At 40.2% G+C, this 22,813-nt stretch overlaps 1 protein-coding gene across 1 annotated transcript; it reads right to left on the minus strand.

The window, feature by feature from the left end:
• Window positions 1-16,258: 16,258 nt before the first annotated feature.
• LOC134576964 (nicotinamide N-methyltransferase-like) lies at window positions 16,259-20,139 on the minus strand. Its single transcript, XM_063435623.1, has 3 exons — window positions 19,982-20,139; window positions 18,207-18,414; window positions 16,259-17,219 (listed from the first exon to the last, which is right to left on the minus strand). The coding sequence occupies exons 1-3, from the start codon at window positions 20,130-20,132 to the stop codon at window positions 16,784-16,786; spliced, it is 795 nt and encodes a 264-aa protein (XP_063291693.1). The 5' UTR covers window positions 20,133-20,139; the 3' UTR covers window positions 16,259-16,783.
• Between the last annotated feature and the right edge of the window lie 2,674 nt (window positions 20,140-22,813).

Consider the following 22,813-nt stretch of genomic DNA (forward strand, 5'->3'; position numbering starts at 1 on the left):
TTTTATTAAAAAGTAAAACTCCCGGGCATCGGATGTGTAATTTTTGATTTACTGTTTTATCTTATATTTTATCATTTAAAAAACACAGTCTCATTTAACAATTGTTTTGCTACTTCAGGAACAGTATCATGTTGTCGATGCTTGAAGTATCTATCATTTTGTTCTCATTTTAATGTACAACGTCTAACAACGGTAAATAAAGATTGACAACAAAAAGTACAACTCCTAAATACGGTAGCATTTGGGATCCCTGTAAGTTCCATTTTCAAATCAGTTAGCTTCTTAATGGTCCATCAGTTCTCTATTCCATGCATCCTTTTTCCCCCGAAGATCTATATGAAAGACTAGGGAGATCTCTCTCATATGCTTCCTGCCTACATGCTCAGTAGAAGTTAATATAGGTATGACATCGTATTTGGCTTCTTCATTATGTATACAGTGGATCACTGAGACATACCTTCAGACACTGCCCTCAGCACAGATATAAATGGGATATTATCAGTGAATACTTGAAATAAAATGGGAGACCTCATAACAACCCTGCACAGAAACATCATTCTTTACCACTTTGTTATATCATGGAAAATTAGGTTTAGTTGGGTAATTCGCTAAAGTGACATTTCAAAATGAATGCAAAATTTGTTTCTGACTGCTTTGGCCTTAAATTTGAAATTTACTTGAATTTTTACTTTTCTTAATAACCCTGCAAATCTCTGGAAGGATCTAATCTCCTTGTCTCTGAACTTTCATCCATGTATAGGAGAACTGTCTATGAGTCACTAGGGCAACAAATTCATGCTTGGTAATTTTTGTAATCAGATTTTTCCAATGAGACTATTGTGTATTCTTTAGCCGAAATTTAGTTAGGGTCACTTTGCTGTGTTTTTTTAGGAATGGGATCTAGGCTGTGAGTCAAGGCCAGACTGGGAAAAAACATTTTTGCATTTTTTAATCACATCGGCCCCGTGAGAAGGGGTAGTGCTAGAAGGTGCGGGTTGTCAGCACCAAGCTTGCCCCTCTCAACCTCAAAGTGAGCATGTTAATTCAATGCTCTTCTAGGGCAGCCCATGCGCAGAGCAGTGCTGAAGAGAAAAATGCATGGATTTGTTATGTGCAGCACAAGCAAATTTAATGACACGCATTCACTGCGTTTGCTTGCGACTTGTCTCTGGTGTCTCCATAAGTTGGATACCAAAGGACAAAAGGCCAGGAAAACATATTGTGCACGTGTTTGGAGGGTGCTTATTGGATTGAGTTTGTGTAGAGTCAGCCGATTGTGATGTGGTGTTTTGTGTAAATATGTCGGTTTCTGTTATGTCGTGTGTGGCATAATATATGTGGCTGTAGAAAATGAGTGTGTGTGTGTATAGGGGAATAGTGCGTGTAAGCAGTGTGTGTTTAAAAGTGGTGCAGTGTGTATAAGGAATATTGTGTCTATAGCGGATTTAATGTGTATCTTGGTACAGTGTGTAAGGGATGCAGTCAGATACAGAGTCCAATCTCGTGAGGGGCACTCTGGCTAAGATGAGCTGAAAAAGAAATACGTTGTGTAGCGTACATTGCATGAAATTGAACAGATTTCAGAAGGTACAAAGCAATGATATGGGAGACAACTAGAACAAGGATTTTTTGTGTAAGGTAATATGGACACACAATCTATACTGGGCCACTGGAACAGCTTCCAGGCCAACCTTGCAGGATTGCCATGAAGAACACAAAATAATAAAAAAATAAAAAAGCTGACAATATCATAGACAAAACAACTTGAGGTAAAAGACCCACCTACACCCGCCCATTTGTGGCAGTTAACAGATTCCCTGTGCTGGGAGGATACATACACTTAGACACAGGGTCGTGCAGTCCAAAATGAGTGGAGAGAGCTACCATAAAGCCTTCAAAATCATTGCTGGTTGAGATTCAAAGCCCACGCTGGAGAGAGAGATCGCACCGTTATGTATGGTGTTATATGATTTATTGTTCCGTCCTTTATTATATGCCCGTTTCATGGGATCTTCAGAGTCCAGATGAACTTTTACGCAGTTATGGCGGTTGTTGAGTTATAGATTCCAATTTTTAGACACAGGGTCGTGCAGTCCAAAATGAGTGGAGAGAGCTACCATAAAGCCTTTAACATCATACCTGGGTGAGATTCAAAGCCCACGCTGGAGTCTCAGAAACCAGGTATTCACCTGCATCTGGGACTATGTGCCAGATGAGTCTTGTGAAGTGCATGCAGAGCTCCAGGAATAGCACAGCAAATAGATGTGAGTAGAGGAGAGTATTGGAGACCTTAGGAGCTAGAGCTCGGATCTCCTATCTGTGAGATTGCCTATGGCCTTCTGTTCTAATTTAGCTCAGAACCAAGAGCAGGTATCATCAAAGTTGTGGTGGAAGGCAGCTACTACTGGATGAGTTATGTCACCTATCTAAAGGCGCTCTGGTGGAGAGTCGGCGGCCATCTTGCTGAATTGCTGCTGTGCAGGGCCAGCGCGTCCATAGGGCGCATGGGCTCTGGGGGCGCAAGATTTCAGTGACCGGCAGGAGGGAAGCTCTCCCTCCAGCCGGGCCACCATCTCGGCCCCCCGTGCGGCGTGCGGCTGTGCTGTAATCAGACGCGGCGAGGGAGCTCTAACCTCTCCGCTCTGCTCCCTCGCGTGCGGTCTGCTGATACCGCGGGAGCCGGAATATGACGTCATATTCCGGCTCCCGCGGTATCAGTAGACAGCGCGCAAGGGAGCAGAGCGGAGAGGTTAGAGCTCCCTCGCCGCGTCTGATTACAGCACAGCCGCACGCCGCCCAGCAGCCCCACTGGACCCCAGGGAAGGATTCATCATCCACACCAGCTCTCCAGGTAGGGAGGCTGGGTGGAAAATATTTATTTATAAAATAATTAGTGAGTTTATGTGATGTGTATGTGTGTGAGTGTATGTGTCTGTGAGTGACAGAGTGTGTTTGTGAGTGACAGTGTGTGTCTGTGAGTGACAGAGTGTATTTGTGAGTGACAGTGTGTGTCTGTGAGTGACAGAGTGTGCGCCTGTGAGTGACAGTGTGCGTCTGTGAGTGACAGAGTGCGTCTGTGAGTGACAGTGTGTGTCTGTGAGTGACAGAGTGTGCGTCTGTGAGTGACAGAGTGTGTGCATCTGTGAGTGACAGCGTGTGCGTCTGTGAGTGACAGAGTGTGTGCGTCTGTGAGTGACAGCGTGTGCGTCTGTGAGTGACAGAGTGTGTGCGTCTGTGAGTGACAGAGTGTGTGCGTCTCTGAGTGACAGCGTGTGCGTCTGTGAGTGGCAGAGTATGTGCGTCTGTGAGTGACAGAGTGTGTGTGTCTGTGAGTGACAGCGTGTGCGTCTGTGAGTGACAGAGTGTGTGCGTCTGTGAGTGACAGCGTGTGCGTCTGTGAGTGACAGTGTGTGTGTCTGTGAGTGACAGTGTGCGTCTGTGAGTAACAGCGTGTGCGTCTGTGAGTGACAGAGTGTGCGTCTGTGAGTGACAGTGTGTGCGTCTGTGAGTGACAGAGTGTGTGCGTCTGTGAGTGACAGCGTGTGCGTCTGTGAGTGACAACGTGTGCGTCTGTGAGTGACAGCGTGTGCGTCTGTGAGTGACAGCGTGTGTGTCTGTGAGTGACAGTGTGTGCGTCTGTGAGTGACAGCGTGTGCGTCTGTGAGTGACAGCGTGTGTGTCTGTGAGTGACAGTGTGTGTCTGTGAGTGACAGCATGTGAGTCTGTGAGTGGCAGCATGTGCGTCTGTGAGTGACAGCGTGTGCGTCTGTGAGTGACAGTGTGTGCGTCTGTGAGTGACAGTGTGTGCGTCTGTGAGTGACAGTGTGTGCGTCTGTGAGTGACAGTGTGTGTCTGTGAGTGACAGAGTGTGTGTCTGTGAGTGACAGTGTGTGTCTGTGAGTGACAGCGTGTGTCTGTGAGTGACAGCGTGTGTGAGTGAGTGCGTCTGTGTGTGTGCATGTGAGTGTATGAGTGTGTCTGTCAGTGTATGATGAGTGTTTGTCAGTGTATGAGTGTGTGTCTGTCAAATCAGTGAGAGTATGTTTGTCATTTAGTCTGTGTGTGACTATCAGTGTGTCTGTCAATGAGTCTGTGTCTGTCAGTGACGTCTGTGTGTTTGTCATTGAGTGTGTGACTGTCAGTGTGTACAGAGTGTAGCGGAGCGGAGCGCGGTACAGGAGCTTCTGTTTCCTGTACCTGGCCAGACTGACAAGAGGTGCTCACAGAGAGAGCACTCCCTGTCAGTTCGGCCGGGTACAGAAAACTGAAGCTCCAGTACCGCGCTCCGCTACACTCTGTACACACTGACACACAGGAAGGGGAGTGTGACCACTAAAGGGGTGTGGGGTGCACCAAGGGACAGGGAGGGAATGGGAGAGAAACACCAAGAGACAGGGAAAAGAGGGGGGAGGGGAGAAGAACACTAAGGGACAGGGAAGGGACCACTAAGAATCGGGGAGGGGAGAGGGGCTGGTTAAGAGGCACATAGGTGAAGATGTTTTTGGGGGGTTGTGGGGGGGGGCGGAAAAATGCATCTTCGCCTATGTACCTAAAAATCCAAGCACCGGCCCTGCTGCTGTGCAGATGACTGCAGTATAGAAGGGAGGTTCAGCATGCAAGATACCAAGCTGCCACACAAAGCCTCCCCAGATAGGACAGGGATAACCCCCTCTGTTCCAATAGGGGGAAGGCGCTGATAAGACAATACTGCAGACTGGTTTGCTTCAGTGGAAGAGAGTGGCTGTCACCTGCTACCCATTCTAGGCCACAGGCGCAAGAACTGCAGTTTGGGTCAAAACTCTGGGGTTAGTTGACTCAGGTCTTTATATAGTAAAAATTCTTAGCTGGGTGAAAAATATCAATGCGAGTCAGCATCTATAAGTAGGTAAAATGTTAAAAGGTCTCAGGTGCTGAGGCGGAGCCTGACCGGGAACTAAGATGGGCGCATAACATGCAAGCTCCCGCGACCAGCTCACTAATAAAGTCACAGGAAGCAGCACAAATGGCACACGGACCCCCAAATTTCTCTCCAGACCATCTAAACCCTCAGGATAATCCGCCACCATGGGGGGACAACAGGAAAAAGAGGGAATTACCGCCATCAGTTGCGTCCTTGTTCCGATCCCCACGGGAACCGGTACCATCTTCCTCGTAATGGATGGACGGCTTGGCCTCAGACTCGGAGCACCGTGAAGCCTCAGCAAAGCTCACCAAACGCAACCTCCAACTCCTGCTGCATGAGGCCGCGACAGACATCAAAACACACATGGCAGTGATGCTGGAAAAACAGCTTCAGTGTCTTGAAAATGGCAGATTTGGGGGAGAGGACAGGCCAGGTGGAGCAGAGAGCAGATATAACTCCTGGAATCAATTAACACTCAGGACACTGCCTTAGTATTAAATAACACGGAGGGGAGGAAAGGGGGAAACAGTTAGGATAAGTCACCAACCCAACACTACCTCTACACAAACCCTGACACGAAGATTAAAAGTTACATTTACTACTTAGATGTCCTTCACCTGGAGGGCTGGCTGGGACCAACGGGCCACCCTGGCCCACGTGCACCCCTCAGCACTGTCAGGAGCGGACCACCACTCGTGCACTTGCCAAGTTATGACCCACGCAAACCTGGAGCGGGAGGTACCTTTCAGCCACACTACGCTACGCCCCGAATCAAGGGGAACGAAGGTTGCATGGTGCACCTACCACAGGATGTACCCACCTGACCTACAAAGCCTGGCACAGGTGTTAAAACCATGCACTGGTATTGTTCACTTTTGTTCATGTTATACATTGGTCTTCCTGATCACCACAAAAGGGGCCCACTAACTGGGAAAGCGGGGAGCTGCCCGGGCTCCGGTCTCTCCACCCCTCCCACTTCAGTGCGCCACACCCTCTCATATCACAATGCCAACTAACCTAACTTGCATTTCCATCAACTGTAAAGGGTTTAATAACTTGTCAAAAAGACACCAGCTTATGCGCTGGGCCAACCGCACTAAGGCAGACATAGTCTTCCTGCAAGAGACACACTTTTCTAACACACAAAATATACAGATAGGATAAGCGCTAGAGTGTCAACTGAGTATAAATATATGATAGCAGGTTGCAAACACTAATAGTAAGGGTCACTCTCAACTCCTTACTGAAAGATATAGAGAAAACTATTTATACAAAATATAGGTTGCGCCAATATAAATTCCAATTAGTCCACAATTGCTGGAGTTTGTTCTCAACTGGTAACCGGCCAGACTTCAAATGGTGGATATATATGAAATTAAAGCAGAAAATAACTAGTGATGGTGCAGAGAGTATGGAACTAGGTGCAGGACATACAACAATAATGTATATGGTATATCACTCACATTTGAGAGAGCTATAACACCAGCTCTGAGTTTAGCAGCATGCAGCGGTACAATCCCCACTGATGGATATGTAGATCTGTGGGCTGGTCCCTCAAAGTGTAGTTTGATATATAAAAGATAAAAATGTCAAATAGTGCTCACTGTAATCAATATATTGATGGTTATAAAAGTAAGAATATTCTACTCACATGTAGTGGAGCAGTAGATCCTGCTCAGATGGCAGCGCTTGGGCGGTATAATCCCCACCAGGGATATGATGTTAAGTAGATTCTCCAAGGAGTAGTATCCAAATTTTTCTCATTCGGTATGTTTTTTAAGTGCTAGGAACAGAAGAAGTTAAAAAAATAATAAAAGCAACTAAAAGCATAAAAAGCGTGATAAATGGACAAACACAACTAGTAGTGAATGCAAAATATAAGTTAATGCTTTAAAAACAAAAGTTAAAACAACACAACGCGTTTCACCAACTGGGGGGGTGGGGGGGGGGGGCTTTCTCAAGTGTAGATAATGGAGGAGTTTATATAGGGAGATGCCCTATAGACTGTAGGTTCGACCTGACAAAAGTTCCGATTGGGAACTGAAACGTTGTTGCACTATGGCATACTGCTGAATAAAGCTAAGTTTATATTTTTTTCAACTATCTAAAAAGTCCTTTGAGTGCTATTTTTATACAGTTTGTTATAATTTTGCTGACAAGCACCGGGCTGATTGTACTGTGTATACTGGAGTGCAAGCATTGGAAATATATATATATATATATATATATATATATATATATATATATATATATATATATATATATATATATATATATATACATGAATACAATGAACAAAAAATGGGAAAAACTTGCACATAATAAATAGTAAAAAAAGAACACAGAGGAATGTGGCAAAATGTGATAACGATGGGAGCCTTATATAAGGCTAAAATGAGATAAAAAGTATGATACATACTAAATATTAATAAGAAACTTTAGAATAAGTTATGCAGGTCAAATTCTGCATTTAGTCCATATGGGTCTTAAGTTCTCAGCTGGTATACCCAGTTCATCTCTTTTTTACCTAAAATATGTTTTATATTTCCACCCCTCCATGGTAATTTGCACTTTTGTATGTGTTTGATTGGACATGAACTCGGTATTTTATTACTAGTGGAATCTGTGGATATACAAAATATGCACTTTTTACATTTATAAAAATCAGTATTGCATAGAGTGTTTTGTGTGTTATTGCATTCCTTTGTGTAGTTGTTTGTTAAATAGCTTTTTAAATTCGGTGCCCCTCTAAACATAATTTGCGGGGCGTGTGGAACAAAATCTTTTAAGGTATTATCCTAAAGGATGATGTGCCAATGTTTTTGACAATGCTTTTATTTTTTTTGCTTTTATTATTATTATAGTCAAAAATAAGGTCAAGCATTGGTGTATCATTGGTTGCTTTCGTTTTATATGTTAAAAGATTAGTTCTGTCTTGTTGTTTCACCTTTTCTTTAATGTTGTCTAAATTTTCTTTGTGATAGTTTTTATGCTCATTTAACACTTTTATACATATACTATGTATATTGTGGTATTAAATCCCTTGCCTTACATCATACACCAAACTGACCTTCGCTCTCAACATATGACCCCAGTTGAGGTCCAAGTTCACATATGATGTCATTTTGGCGGCAAATTACTCCATTTGAACCTGACATCTCCCTATATAAACTCCTAAGTGCCAGGCCTCCATTATCTACACTTGAGAAAGCCCCCTCTCCCCCCCCCCCCCCCCCCCCCAGTTGGTGAAACGCGTTGTGTTGTTTTAACTTTTGTTTTTAAAGTATTAACGTATATTTTGCATTCACTAGTTGTGTTTGTCCATTTATTATGCTTTTTATGCTTTTAGTTGCTTTTATTATTTTTTTAACTTCTTCTGTTCCTGGCACTAAAACGATACCGAATAAGAAAACTTTGGATACTAATCCTTGGAGAATCTACTTAACATCATATCCCTGATGGGATTATACCACCCAAGCGCTACCATCTGAGCAGGATCGGGGTGCCAGGCGGTCCGTCACAGGGTCTCTATATCCTAAATGGATCCTGTTCAGCTGGAGGAAGGGAAATAGTTGGGTTACCCGTAGTCCACTAAATTAGTCTATATAAAGGATGTCATGTATTAAACAATGTAGCTCAAATCTTCTTTTTGATCTCTATAGATAGATACCAAATCTATGATTAGCATTGGTATGTTATTGTTAATTACATTTCTTTTATTTTTTTACATTTTAGAATATTTTTTTTTCTTTGTTTTTGACATGGGTCGTAAACAGGGATCTACAATACAATCTGCGGTTCACAACGTTTACGAAACAACCATGTATACATTGTTGTAAATGGGCTGGGTTTGGTGGCTTGAAGTACCAGCTGCTGCCTTAGTTATCTCTTGGGAGGCTGGGTTATCGTTGTGCCCGGTGTGGTCCCTTTTACCCAGGAGTTAATTAAATTTCTGACAAGCGTATATACTTTAATTATTACTATATATATTTTTAACTTTTGCCTATTCAAATAAAAACGTTAACTCTTATGTGTCAGTTTTCCAAAAATATTGTAATGCAGTTGCTTATTCTTGTTTGCTACAAAATAGGACAATTTCCTAGCAAGCAATTGTGTATTTTATTGTTTTTGATCTTGTTTTGGCAGTACTTTGTGTGCAGCAAGAATGCCGCCCTTTTATTATATAAATAATTACTAATTGTATTAATTGAATGATATCAAATGTGAGATAGTTTAACAGGTTAATTTTACTAACAGACTTACAACAGTGCAAAAAAACCTTCACCATCAAGTACTGATAAAAACAAAACAAATAAAAGATCTGAAAGCATGTGAAAGTGCTCTTGGACTGGAATTGTTTACTTAATTATGCAAGTCCCAAATGGTATTTTTATTCTTTGGAAGGAACACTGTGTCTGCAAACTAACATCAGAGAACAGAATTCAAATCTCTGTTTATCAGCACAAATTAAGTGTAGATATTTTTTATTTTTTTTTAAATACATCATTTCAAAGGCTAATTATGAAATGTTAAAGTGTTAAGACTAAACAATAAAACAAAAAGCATAAAAAGCAGGAAACAATGCAATTGTATTTTTTAACCAAATCATGGCCTTGATTTAGCATTTTAGGATACACTTTTTAAATAATTCCATATTTCTACATAAACTCTTAAATTATATATTTTTTTCAAAATAATAAAATAACAACATGCAATACAATACATATGTATGTATTGTATTTAAGGTAGGGATTATCCCCCAGTTTGTTCCATCCTGACACTCTCTCCCTTTATAAACTATTTAGTTGAAGTTAACAATATATAATATATATAACAAATATATAAATATAACAACATTTTAAAAGGTTAGCCAAAAAAAATGAAATTGAGGCTCCTATTTGTTTTAATATTTGTGAATTAAATGGACACACCAAACCACTAAAGCACTTTAGCCAACTGTATGTCACCTTGTCCCAATTTATAAAGTTCCTATTTAAACATTTTTTTTTCACTTTTATGAATTGATTTGTAACAATTTGAGAACACTCCTCAGCAGCCAATCTGACAGCCTGGATGGTTTCCTTTTTCACTCCAATTGAACATTGAGTCGAGCAGAAGTGAAAAGCTTCCATAGGAAAACAATTGGTAATGCTTCCATTTAAGAAGCATGTTGTTCAGCATGAGCACTTCAGTTGAGTGGTTCATTCCCTGCAATTGCAGTGAACACGACAATTTTCTCAAGACAGGGAGAGTAGATTGTCAAAACTAGTAGTTAAAGATGTGCACAGTAAGAATTGTCTGTTCTGTTCAGTCATTAGTTTAGAGCAGAGTTTTCCAAAAGCGTTTTGCTGAAAAGGGGCCTGGTCTGGTGCCGCGGCTTTTTAAGAGCGCGACTGGGCCCCTGCAATAACGGCCAACTGGGAGGAAGTGACAACCCATCACTTCCTTCGCAGAGAGAACTACGAAGGAGGAATGAAGTCAGGAACAAGGAGATTAGAGTCAGCGTCTCACAAGCAGCATTGAAGGAAAGGAGAGGCTGGAGTGAGCTGCTGCTGCATGCTCACTACCATCAGCCTCAACTAGGACCAGAACCCAAAGCAAGTCACCTTCATGGACACAAAAGGTAAGCTAACAAAAGGGTGGTTGCAAACACAAACATTATAACATGTATGTGTTTATGAATGTCAGTTTGTGTGTATCTGTGTCAGTGTGTGTACGCATCAGTGTGTGTATCTTTGTGTCAGTGTGTGTATCCATGTGTCAGTGTGTGCATCTGAGTGTGTGTGTATATGCCAGTGTGTATCTGTGTGCAATGTGTGTATCTGAGTGTCAGCGTGTATGTATCTGTTTATCTGTGTGTCTAGATGTGTGTAGAAAGTATGTGTATGAGTCACTGTGTGTATCTGAGTGTGTATATGTCAGTATGTGTTTATTGGTGTGTATGTGTATGTGTCACTGTGTGTATCTGAATGGGTGTGACAGTGTGTGTGTGTCAAGGTGTGTATGTGTCACTGTGTGTATCTGAGTGTGTGTGTAAATGCCTGTGTGTGTATCTGATTGTGCATTTATGTGCCAGTGTGTGTATGTGCCAGTGTGTGTGTATCTGTGTGTCAGTGTATGTGTGTATGTGCCACTGTGTGTATCTGTGTGTGTGTATATGTCAGAATGTGTTTATCGGTGTGTGTGTGTGTGTGCATGTGTCACTGTGTGTATTTGAGTGTGTGTGTGTGTGTGTGTATGTGTATGTGCCAGTGTGTGTATCTGTGTGTCAAGGTGTATGCATGTGTCAAGGTGTGTATCTTTGTGTCTGTGTGTGTATGTGTCAGTGTGAATATGAATGTGTGTGTATGTGTCAATGTGTGTAACTGTGTGTGTTAATGTGTGTATATGTGTGTAAGTATGTATGTGACAGTGTATGTGCATACATTCTAGCAATCACACCAACACAACATGCAAACACACCTCTGCAAACACAAACATTACATACAAAAACACCCTTAAATTGAATTTCAAAATGTATATAAAACACAAACATTACATACAAAAACACCCTTAAATTGAATTTCAAAATTTATATACAAACATTCAAACACCAATACTACACACAAACTTACATTCACATTTTACAGCTAACACTACATCCAAACACACTACTGCACGCAAATGCCAACATGAGATACAAACACACCCCTGTATTAAAACGCTAAGTCATATAAAAACACTGACTTTACACAAAAAAAGTACACCTGCTCTTAAGTACTACAATCTGTCTACTATCTGTAGAAAGTAGTGTACGTCCCCCAAAAAACTAAATTTGCTTTAAAAAAAAAAGGATTGCGCTATGGTGCAAAAACTATTTTTGGGTTCCCTGATGTTGGTACGCTATGTCAAAGGGTTCCACGGGAAAAATTAATTTTAAACCCCTGGTTTAGAGAAATCTTATCTTTTCAGTTCGCCCAACATAGCCATTTGCTTCTGCTGAAACTCGCTGTCAGAATATTTCCTCCTTGCCTCTCACCCCACTAATCCCTTCCTGGTTCTCACCATTGACATATTATACATAGACACCGCACGGACCTCTGGTGGTCGAGAAATGCGGGCACCATCTTGGGCCGGTCGTACTTGTAACGTTACTGTACTGGAACCAGACATTTATTGTAGCTTATAGACTGTTGTACAATACATTTTTTTTTTTTTCAAACGTATAAAACAAGTAAACTTATCTGTATCAAATCTCAAAATAGAAACTAGAAATAGCAGTATAAACAAAGCAAAGTCTTCACTTTATCATGTTAGAGATATTGGGGATTATATCCTCCCTGCACTAAATGGGTAAAATGTGATATCAAGATAACCAAAAAAAGATCTTTTCAGTGTAATTGTGAAGAAAAAAAACTGCATTTAGGTGCCAAACCCTTTCTAAAAACCTGTATTCAGGTTTCTGTCTGCCATTTTAGCCAATCCTCAAATTCTTGCTGAATTATGAAATCATTGACTTCTATCTAAATAAATCCTTGACCAAAATAATCCCACAAAGATAATGTCCACTTTCCAATTACCTGACAAATACACCTAAGTTCAAAAAATCATGCAGGACAAAGACTGTCTTGTACACACATTGTATGCACAAACTGCCAAACAGATTACCTTGAGTAGAGTGGGTGACCGATCCAAGATGGCTCATTAGTGCCAATAGGAAGTAGCGGTCAATGCGGCGTTTAGGTATTATATGTCTATGGTTCTCACCACTGCCGGCTGTGGAATCAGGTTGGTAAAACTCCGATAGCTCCTGGTGGCGTGGCCAAAGTGGCCAAAGGAGGAAAAATTTTGACTGTTGCTGCTACATTTAAATATGTCACAATAAATATTGGATTTTATCATTACCACAGTTGTGTCCATAGTGGTACATCTTTAAGCCATTACAGTAAGAGCAGGCTTCTCTGCTCTACACTTGTGTACCATTAATTTGGAGCCAACTAATACCAATGCATATTATTATGTATTAACACAGGGGTCCTCAAACTACGGCCCATGGGCCAGATCTGAACTGGGCCCAAGCATTTAGGGCCACCCGATTGGCCCCAGATCTTCAGATGTCCGTATGTATGTATGTCAGTATGTATGTGTATGTGTGTGTGTGTGTGTGTGTGTATGTACGTATGTCAGTATTTGTCTGTCTGTCTGTGTGTGTCTGTCTGTATGTATGTATCTGTATGTATGTATGTATGTTTGTATGTGTGTCAGTATGTATGTATGTCAGTATGTGTGTGTCTGTCTGTCTGTATGTATGTATGTGTATGTATGTATGTGTATGTATGTATGTCAGTATGTATATGTCTATGTATGTCAATATGTATGCATGTATGCCTGTCAGTGTCTATGTATGTCAGTATATATATATTTGTGTGTATGTATGTCCTTATGCATGTGTGTGTTTGTACGTATGTTAGTATGTGTCTGTGTGTCTGTATATGTCTATGTGTCTGTTTCAGTATGTATAGGAATGTGTTCAAATTTTTTTCAAACTATAGTCCGGCCCCCAACAGTGTCTGTGGGACAGTGAACTGGCTCCCTGTTTAAAAGGTTTGAGGACCCCTGTATTAACATGTAAGTGTGGCACTTTACACTGCTTTTTTTTCACAAGAATTGCAGCACTTAATGATAAATGCACTTAATCATTAATATTTGCATAAATATTTTATACTATTTTTATTAAGTATACGGGTTAAAATAATATAGTCTTAAAGGACCACTCTAGTGCCAGGAAAACATACTCGTTTTCCTGGCACTAGAGTACCCTGAGGGTGCCCCCACCCTCAGGGACCCCCTCCCGCCGGGCTCTGGAGAGAGGAAGGGGTTAAACTTACCTCTTTTTCCAGCGCCGGGCGGGGAGCTTTCCTCCTCCTCTCCATCTTGATCGCGACGTCATCGGCTGAATGCGCATGCGCGGCAGGAGCCGCGCTCGCATTCAGCCGGTCGCATAGGAAAGCATTTACAATGCTTTCCTATGGACGCTTGCGTGCTCTCACTGTGATTTTCACAGTGAGAAGCACGCAAGCGCCTCTAGCGGCTGTCAATGAGACAGCCACTAGAGGATTTGGAGGCTGGATTAACCCTCATTATAAACATAGCAGTTTCTCTGAAACTGCTATGTTTATAAAAAAAAGGGTTAATCCTAGAGGTACCTGGCACCCAGACCACTTCATTAAGCTGAAGTCGTCTGGGTGCCTAGAGTGGTCCTTTAAAGGCACGTTGAACCTTATTTTTTGTTTACATTTTAGTGAGTGTTTATTTGAGCTTGTACACTGTGTGAGGTGCAGCTTCTTGTTAATAAGTTTATTTTGTCTGTTTTTAGAGCCATTACTACTTGAGATTTTTTTTAACCCCTTAAGGACCAGACTGTTTCCTTGTTGTACGTTAAGGACCAGGACTGTTTTAACACTTTTGTGGTGTTTGTGTTTAGTTTTAAATTTCCTCTCTCATTTACTGTTCACATACAAGTTATATATTGTTTTTTTCAGGACAGGAAAGGCTTTCTTTACATACCATTATTTGTATCATGTCATATAATTTACTTTAAAAAAAAAAATATGGTAAAAAATTTAAAAAAACTGACTTTTACTTATAAAATCTTTTACTTATCTACAAAAGCTAATGAAAAAACTGCTAAATAGACTCAAAATGTTGTCCTTTGTTTAACTAATTTTGCATTAACTTTGAATGCTTACTTTAGCAAATAACCCAGTCAATGTTCAACCTAATCTTCCATGAAATATAACGTTCCTGTGCAGGGTTGTTTTGAGGTTTCCCATTTCATTTCATGTATTCACTGATAATATCCTAATTATTACTATACTGACGGTAGTGTCTGAAGGTATGTCTTAGTGATCCACTGTATACAAAATAAAGAAACCAAATATAATGTCATATCTATATTAACTTCTACTGAACATCTAGGCAGAATGGCAGGAGAGAGAGGTCTCCCTAGTCTTTCATATACACCTTCGGGGGAGAAAAGGATGCTTGGAATGGAAAACTGAAGGACCATTGTGAAATTAACTCATTTGAAATCGGAACTTACAGGGATCCCAATTGCTACCCTTCTGCACTTTTAGGAGTTTTATCTTTTTAATAAAACACAAGATGAAAGCATAAACAGAGACAATTTTATTTATCTTAATGGAGTTATCACCATTTTCATCACTAGGAAGATAATGTATGGGGATATTCAAAAATGGAAAACAGGAGCTAGAGTGTATTGATGGAAGGAAATGCTCAAGCTGTAACTATATCCTTGCACTAGCATACAGTACCGTATTTATCGGCGTATAACACGCACCGGCGTATAACATGCACCTCATTTTTAGAAAGAAATTCCAGGAAATTTCCCCCCCCCATAGTATTCCCCCCTCATCCTATAGTGTTCCCCCCCTCCCCTCCCCTCCCATAGTGTACTTCCCCCCCTCCCCTCCCCTCCCATAGTGTACTTCCCCCCCTCCCCTCCCATAGTGTACTTCCCCCCCTCCCCTCCCATAGTGTACTTCCCCCCCTCCCCTCCCCTCCCATAGTGTACTTCCCCCCTCCCCTCCCATAGTGTCCCTCCCCCCTCCCCTCCCATAGTGTACTTCCCCCCCCTCCCCTCCCATAGTGTACTTCCCCCCTCCCCCCTCCCATAGTGTACTCCCCCCCTCACATCCCATTGTGTACTTCCCCCCCTCCCCTCCCATAGTGTACTTCCCCCCCCTCCCCTCCCATAGTGTACTTCCCCCCTCCCCCCCTCCCATAGTGTACTTCCCCCCCCCTCCCCTCCCATAGTGTACTTCCCCCCCTCCCCTCCCATAGTGTACTCCCCCCCTCCCCTCCCATAGTGTACTTCCCCCCCCTCCCCTCCCATAGTGTACTTCCCCCCCTCCCCTCCCATAGTGTACTTCCCCTCCCATAATTACTTACCTGTCCTGAAGCGTGGGCCGGCTTCACAGCTTGCACCGCGGTACAGGAACTTTAATTTCATGTTCCGGTTTCCGGTGGGACTGAAAGGAAGTGTGCACACTATTGTGCACACTTCCTTTCAGTCCCGCCGGAAACCCGAACATGAAATTAAAGTTCCTGTACCGCGGTGCAAGCTGTGAAGCCGGCCCACGCTTCAGGACAGGTAAGTAATTATGGGATATCGGCGTATAACACGCACCCACGATTTTTCCCCTATTTTCAGGGGGAAAAAGTGCGTGTTATACGCCGATAAATACGGTAATTATAAAAAAAGGCATTATTATCTTTAACCAGATTTATAAACTGGTTTCCCACCATTGTTTATTGAGCACACATATCTTAAAATATAATTGCAGTAGACAAATTGGATAAGAAACCACTTTATAACATTATTAGCAAAGTCATTTATAACCTGATTGATAGATATTATTAAAGCTGATCATTAGAAGAAATAGACTAGATATTGTAGTAGTGATTGTATTTTTGGAAGTAAAGGCTTTCATGTTGACTAATGTGCCATATGGAAACCATGTATGGACATATACCATTAGCCGAGTTCCACGTGTAAGTTTACACAAACGTCCGTTGAACACGAACGTTTGAGTTTGCACAAGAATTATAATTGCAAAGATAAAAAGATGTTTGAATGTGCTATTTTCAGGAGTAAGAGAGGACATTTTATGTCGGTACCTGGTGGTTATTTACAAAGAAATATATGCTTACAAAGGGAACTATCTACTAATATATTATGTATTTGTGCTATCATGATTAAACATCAAACTGTGATTAATTGATAAACTGTATTTAAATTGCACTTGAGTATCTTAAGAATGTTTTTTTCTCTCTCTGTTAAAAGATAAAAGCTCACAATTGCCATTATTGGTGAAAATGTTATAGACTGCATGGCTTACGGGCATGGACACAGTACAAGCTGTGGTAATCATAGATGTCTAACCTAGACTTATCCTCACGTTGTTTCACTTCTAATTTCACAATTTCATAACCAGCTTCTATGAAAGCCTTCTCAATGTCTTTCTTTGTTATAGTCAAGCAATAAAACTTTGTTTTCCCAACATGATAAAATGTACCATTTAATGCACTCTGAATTATGACATGGCCTCCTGGTTTGAGCAAGTCCTTAAAGTTTTTCAGGGTGTTACAATAGGAAGCCACATCCTTACATGCAGTCTCTAAGCAGAGACAACTTATTATACAATCAGCTGGTGGCAGAACAAGTGGCTCAAATGGATTCTTCTTCAGTACGTCACATTTCACAACTTGCTTCACAGTTTTGCGAAGTTTCTCTTCCTTTTCCTCCAAATTAGCACTGGAAAACAGAAATGGATATTAATTATGGAACGGCTCTGATTTCTATGTAAATTCTATTACTGATCCACAAATAACATAGAAAAAAAACATAATTTGCATTAATCTTTACATGGTAAGACACATGATGAACATTTGATTTGATCCGCACAAAGCTTTATCATACACATGACAATCTTCCCTCAACATTTATATAACATTTCCTATATTTGATGTCCAATCCCCTGACAGTGCTGTTAATTGTTCAAGCTACTGGTTTGGGCATTGATTTATTTGAAGAAGAGATTTTCTGGTCCATCACATGAACTCATCTGGAGCCATAGTGGTTTCAGAAAGTTTAGATGTGTGAATCCTTTGATGCTCTCGCGTTATAGTTGCATACTCTACAACCCATAAAAAGTACGCCAAATAATAAAAATAGTAATACAGGGCTTACATTGGCATTTAGTAACAAAATATTGTATAATAGTGACCTGAAACTCAATTACTAAATTTAGGGCTAAAATACCCATGGTGTGACTCTAGCTGAGTTGGATATTTTTTAAAATCAGCACTTTTTCCATAAACTTTGCAATTTGTTTTTAATTTGCAATGCTTGCATGTTTAATACATAAACCTCATTATGTTTGGAAGGGGAGCAAATTTTTATAAAATATAGAATATTTTATTAGAAATATATTCTCTAGGTTTATGTTTGCATATCATTTGAGGGATGTTCAATCACAATTTCACTTAACCTTTTTTTGCTTGTGGGTTTTGGCTCACACTCATATCTGTGCCATAAATGTGTTACATCCTAGCATAAGTATCAAACTACATTCTTCTTCATTACAAAAATAATCCTCACTCAGCCTTTTTATTTGTGACTTTTGGCTCCACACTTGAATGTGCGCCATAAACGTGTTACCTCCTAGCATTAGTATCAAACTACATTCTTCTTCATTACAAAAATGTTCTTATTAAATCTTCATTATTGGATTGATCTTACCTTTTCCCTTCTAGATCACAAACAAACTTTACATATGAGGTCCAGTCCAACATATTGGAGTCCTTTGTCAGCCATTTCTTTACTTCAGTGAGATTTTGCTCCAGGAAGTCGGAAGTGATAATGTTAGTAAAGACTTCACAAGCTGAGAGCAGTTCAAAGATTGCTGATCCAGCACCGATATCAATCAGTGTGTTTCCTTTAACAACTCCTTTTAAGGTAAAATATATATTATTATAGATTTATCAAAACATTTTTCTGTAGAAACATTAAAAAAAAAAACAGGATGTTTTTTTTTTTATTAATTAGCACCGGAGAACAGAAATGGATATTAATTATGAAACAGCTCCGATTTGTATGTAAATTCTATTACTGGTCCACAGATAAAATAATTTGCATTAATCTTTACATGGTAAGACACAGGATGAACATCTGATTTGATCCGCACAAAACATTATCATACACATGACAATCTTCCCTCAACATTTATATAATATTTCCTATATTTCATGCCCAATCCCCGGACATTGCTGTTAATTGTTCAACCTACTGGTTTGGGCATTTATTTATTTGAAGAAGAGATTTTCTGGTCCATCACATGAAGTCATCTGGAGCCATAGTGGTTTCAGTAAGTTTAGATATGTGAATCCTTTGATGCTCTTTGCTCTTTGATGGAGAAATCTTTCAAAAACAAGACTAGATTTTTTTTTATTATAGTTAAACAAAAAATATTTAAGGTTATAATAAACAAGTACAGGGAATATAAAAACTCTGAGAACGGACAAAAGCTTAGAGAAACTCAGTAGCTTTCCCTTCGGTAAATTCCGGCTCAGGTTTCAAAATAATATTTGCTCACTTGTGCTAATATAGAGTCAACCTAAATCAGACTGATCCCACCATAAAGGGCAGTCCAAAACTGAAATGCCAGCAAGTTCTTTCTGCATGGGAGATACAGCAACCCCAGGACACTCATTTTGGCCTTCTGTAGGCTTCGTCAGTGAGGTGTAGCTGATACCCCTCTAGGCACAGTGAGGATGGGGTCCAGGTCTGGATTACCCTTTTTATCTTGGAGAGAGCCAAGCTAATGCATTGCAACAAAAACAGGGAATATGAGAACTCTGAGAATGGACAAAAGCTTAGAGGAATCAACAGCTTTGGTAAATCCTCGCTAACGTCTTAAAATAGTTTTTGCTCACTTCTGCCATTACAGAGAGAACCAGTTCCAAGGCATATCAGACCAATCCCATCCATAAGGGTAGTCCAGAACAGAAATGGTAACAAGTTCTCTCTACACAAGAGATACAGCAACCGTGGACGAACATTGCAACGATCGTATAGCTAACAAGTATGTGGGTTGTTGATGCAAGGAGAAATCTGATTTCCATTATGCAGTCACGAAGGAGTATTTTCCCCTTTTGCTCATGATTGGCTTTCGCTTCAAATTCGGTATCTTGATACAGCTCCATCTCTTGTGCAATCTGGCAAAAACTACAACTGTGGTGATGTTTGTCATATTTAAAGACTGGCAAACTATCATGTAAATTATAGTTCCATTATATCTGTGGATTTACCTTTTCCACTTCTAGTCTAGGAAATATATCAAGGAGTACGCTGTATTTATAAGGCAGACATAGAGAATCGCTGAAAAAACAGTAGCACCTTTTTATGTTAGTAAATGGATTGAGAAAAAGAACAAAATAGTCTTTTTTTAACACATTCACTTTTTTAATCTATTTAAATTGTTTTATTTAAAGATTATTCACAGTCTAGTAGATTACCTGAAGAGAAGATTTCATGAAAATTCCTTAGTACAAAATTAGTCCGTTCTCCTAGCGATGCTCCATTGTCTGAAGCATAGTATGAATCATAATAATCTTTTGGATTGAAATGCTGTTTGTAAATCTCTGGTCCAGAGATCGGTGTATCCATTGCCCCGTCTGTCTGTTATCAATTCAATGTCACAGAAATCGTGGCAGATTATGGTGAAGATCGCTGTTTTTAAACAAGATTAATCATCAAAAGCTGATAACTGGGTTAAAGGACAGGAGGTTGACGTTAAACTGTGTTTACACTCTGGAGGTGACCTTAAAACAAAGTTACTCATGAAAATAGAAAGCTAAGCAGAGATAAATACGATACACTGGTAGACAAAAACAGACAGACAGGCAAATTATGCACAGGAAAATAATAATTAAATAACTATTTAAATGTTAATATAGGTTATGTTTATTAGACTTGGGCAGTGCGGGAAATATTTGAAAGATTTTTTTTATGTATTGTTTGCTTGATTCGGTTTTACTGATTTGTGTCAACTTATTTGGCCTCACTGATATTTATATGTGCATTCTTTCTGGTGTTTGTATTGTACTTATTATTAACGTAGTGAACCTTAATTTTACTAATGACAGGAGGCGAGTATTTTGCCTAAACTTTCTTTGCTTTTATTCCTGCAGCAAATCTCAACCTAAAGTATTAACCAATCAGAAAGAAGAAACACAGAGTATATAAGTCTAGGTCCGTCCACACACTTCCTCTTCCTCTTGGTGCGAATTGTACGGATCAATCAACTCAAAACATAAGAACGGAAAACAGGAACTTGGAATCATCACGATTCTCATCAGGAAAAACTGGCGGACCACGAAGAAAATGACCAACATTGTGTAAGATGAGATTCATCCTGGAAAGAGATAAGTGAAAGGTGAGAGCCATAGCGTCATGTCAACATAAACAACCAATATAATCGACTAATTCATCTTAAGACATCTAGTAGAATTTAAACGAATGACTAACTCTGGTAAGACCCATCCCCAATAAACACGATATATCACAGTACAATCCCAATAACCCTTATGAGTAAATAAGATACATGAATGGGTGAGACAGAATAAGAAAGAATAGGGAGGGAAAATACTCACCTCCTGTCATCACTAAAATTAAGATTATAGGTACACTACATTATTATAATCTACAATTTTACCACATGACAGGCGGCATCCTATTTTAACGCTTAAGAAAGAAAAGCAAAAGAAGCATGATAAGAAGGGCGAAAATAGAAAACAGAGAAAGTATCTTCGCGTGACCAGTCAGCTGAACGCATGATATCAGCAAGTGAAGCACCGGACGAAAATGCCTGCGACGTAGCCACACCGCATACCGAATGCGCTCCAAAACAAGATTCAGCGCCAGCTTAGCTTAGAAGCCAACGTACCCTTCCAAGCCAAAGTAGTGGCCATTACCGATCGATGTGGTTGGACATATGATATGAGCAGTTGGCCCGTGGAGGAACGACAAAGCGGCGCAGTAACCTCCATGTAATGTAATAACGTCTTAACCACGCAGAGATGAGGATCCTGAGGGAAAAACTGGTAAATCTGCAATTCCTCTGTTCTCTCTGACCACCTCCAGAAATGGTTGCAGAGTGAGGTAATACAGGTGGAGGGGCAGGGGGCAACCCTGTCGTGTACTGTTTCTAATCTGGAGAGAAGGTGAAAGCAGTCCATCGGTCCGTTGGGAGGCTTGTAACATAGTTCTATTAATAATGGATATTCCCTGTTTCCTTTTATGCATATTTCTACCCATAATGCTTCCACATCTAATACTTTGCTTCAAATCAGGTTTGATATAAACACACAACATTCCCACTTTTTAATGTTTTCTACCCTTCCTAATAATGTATATCCATTTAAATTAAAAGTCCATTAAAGTGTTTCATCCCACCAAGTCTCAGTGATCCCCATTTTCTTACACAAGATTCTTGAATTAGTTTCTTGGACTTTATTTGAACAACACTTTTAAATACCTTGTTACTCTGTCTGCTAAGCTTACCACACGATCTATGTTTTGTAAAACCATGCTGATTTCTGCCGATGACATTCTTTTTCCCAATGAATTCCTGAATGGTATCCCTTAATAACCCTTCAAACTTCATCCATTAATAACCCTACTTCCCCAGCAACAGAAGTCACAGGTCTATACGTTCCTGACAGAGATGTTGGACCTTTTTGGAATATAGGAACCACGTCAATCTTTTTCCAGTCCTCCTGTTGTTCTAGGTAAATGCACATACACAGATTCACAAGTGCAACACATAAATGAAGCACTCACATGAACATATGTCTAAATAGCACCGCTGGCACAGAATACAAACCATATTCACCATATTCACTCTATTCCAGCTCCACTGTAGATGCTGCATGAATGAAATGATCTGCAGAAAGCCTCTTAATGGAGGAAACTCAGAGAGGACTCTTTTTTGATCAGTGATAGGCTTATCTCCTTTACTATTGAGGTTTTTTTTTAAAAAAAAGAGTAGTTTTTTTTTAGATTTGAGAAAAAAATTAACTGTCTTGAAAAGTCCTAGAAGTGCTGTTCTCTTGGTAAATTGTATTATTGCTTATGTATTATTTATCGAACAAAAGACTGCTATTACAGCCTGTTCAAAACAATGCTGCCAGCCCGTGTTATCCAATACAGCGAAATTAGAGAGGGAGAGGGAACCTCTGCTTAAAATCTCTACTCCAAGAGTTTTATGGTGTAACTTATATTTCATTAAACAATAATATATTCAAAGACACCACTAGGTGGTGGTAGATTCCCAGAAGACAGTTCAT

Source organism: Pelobates fuscus, chromosome 11 (assembly GCF_036172605.1).
Source record: "Pelobates fuscus isolate aPelFus1 chromosome 11, aPelFus1.pri, whole genome shotgun sequence".
Taxonomy (NCBI): Eukaryota; Metazoa; Chordata; class Amphibia; order Anura; family Pelobatidae; genus Pelobates; species Pelobates fuscus.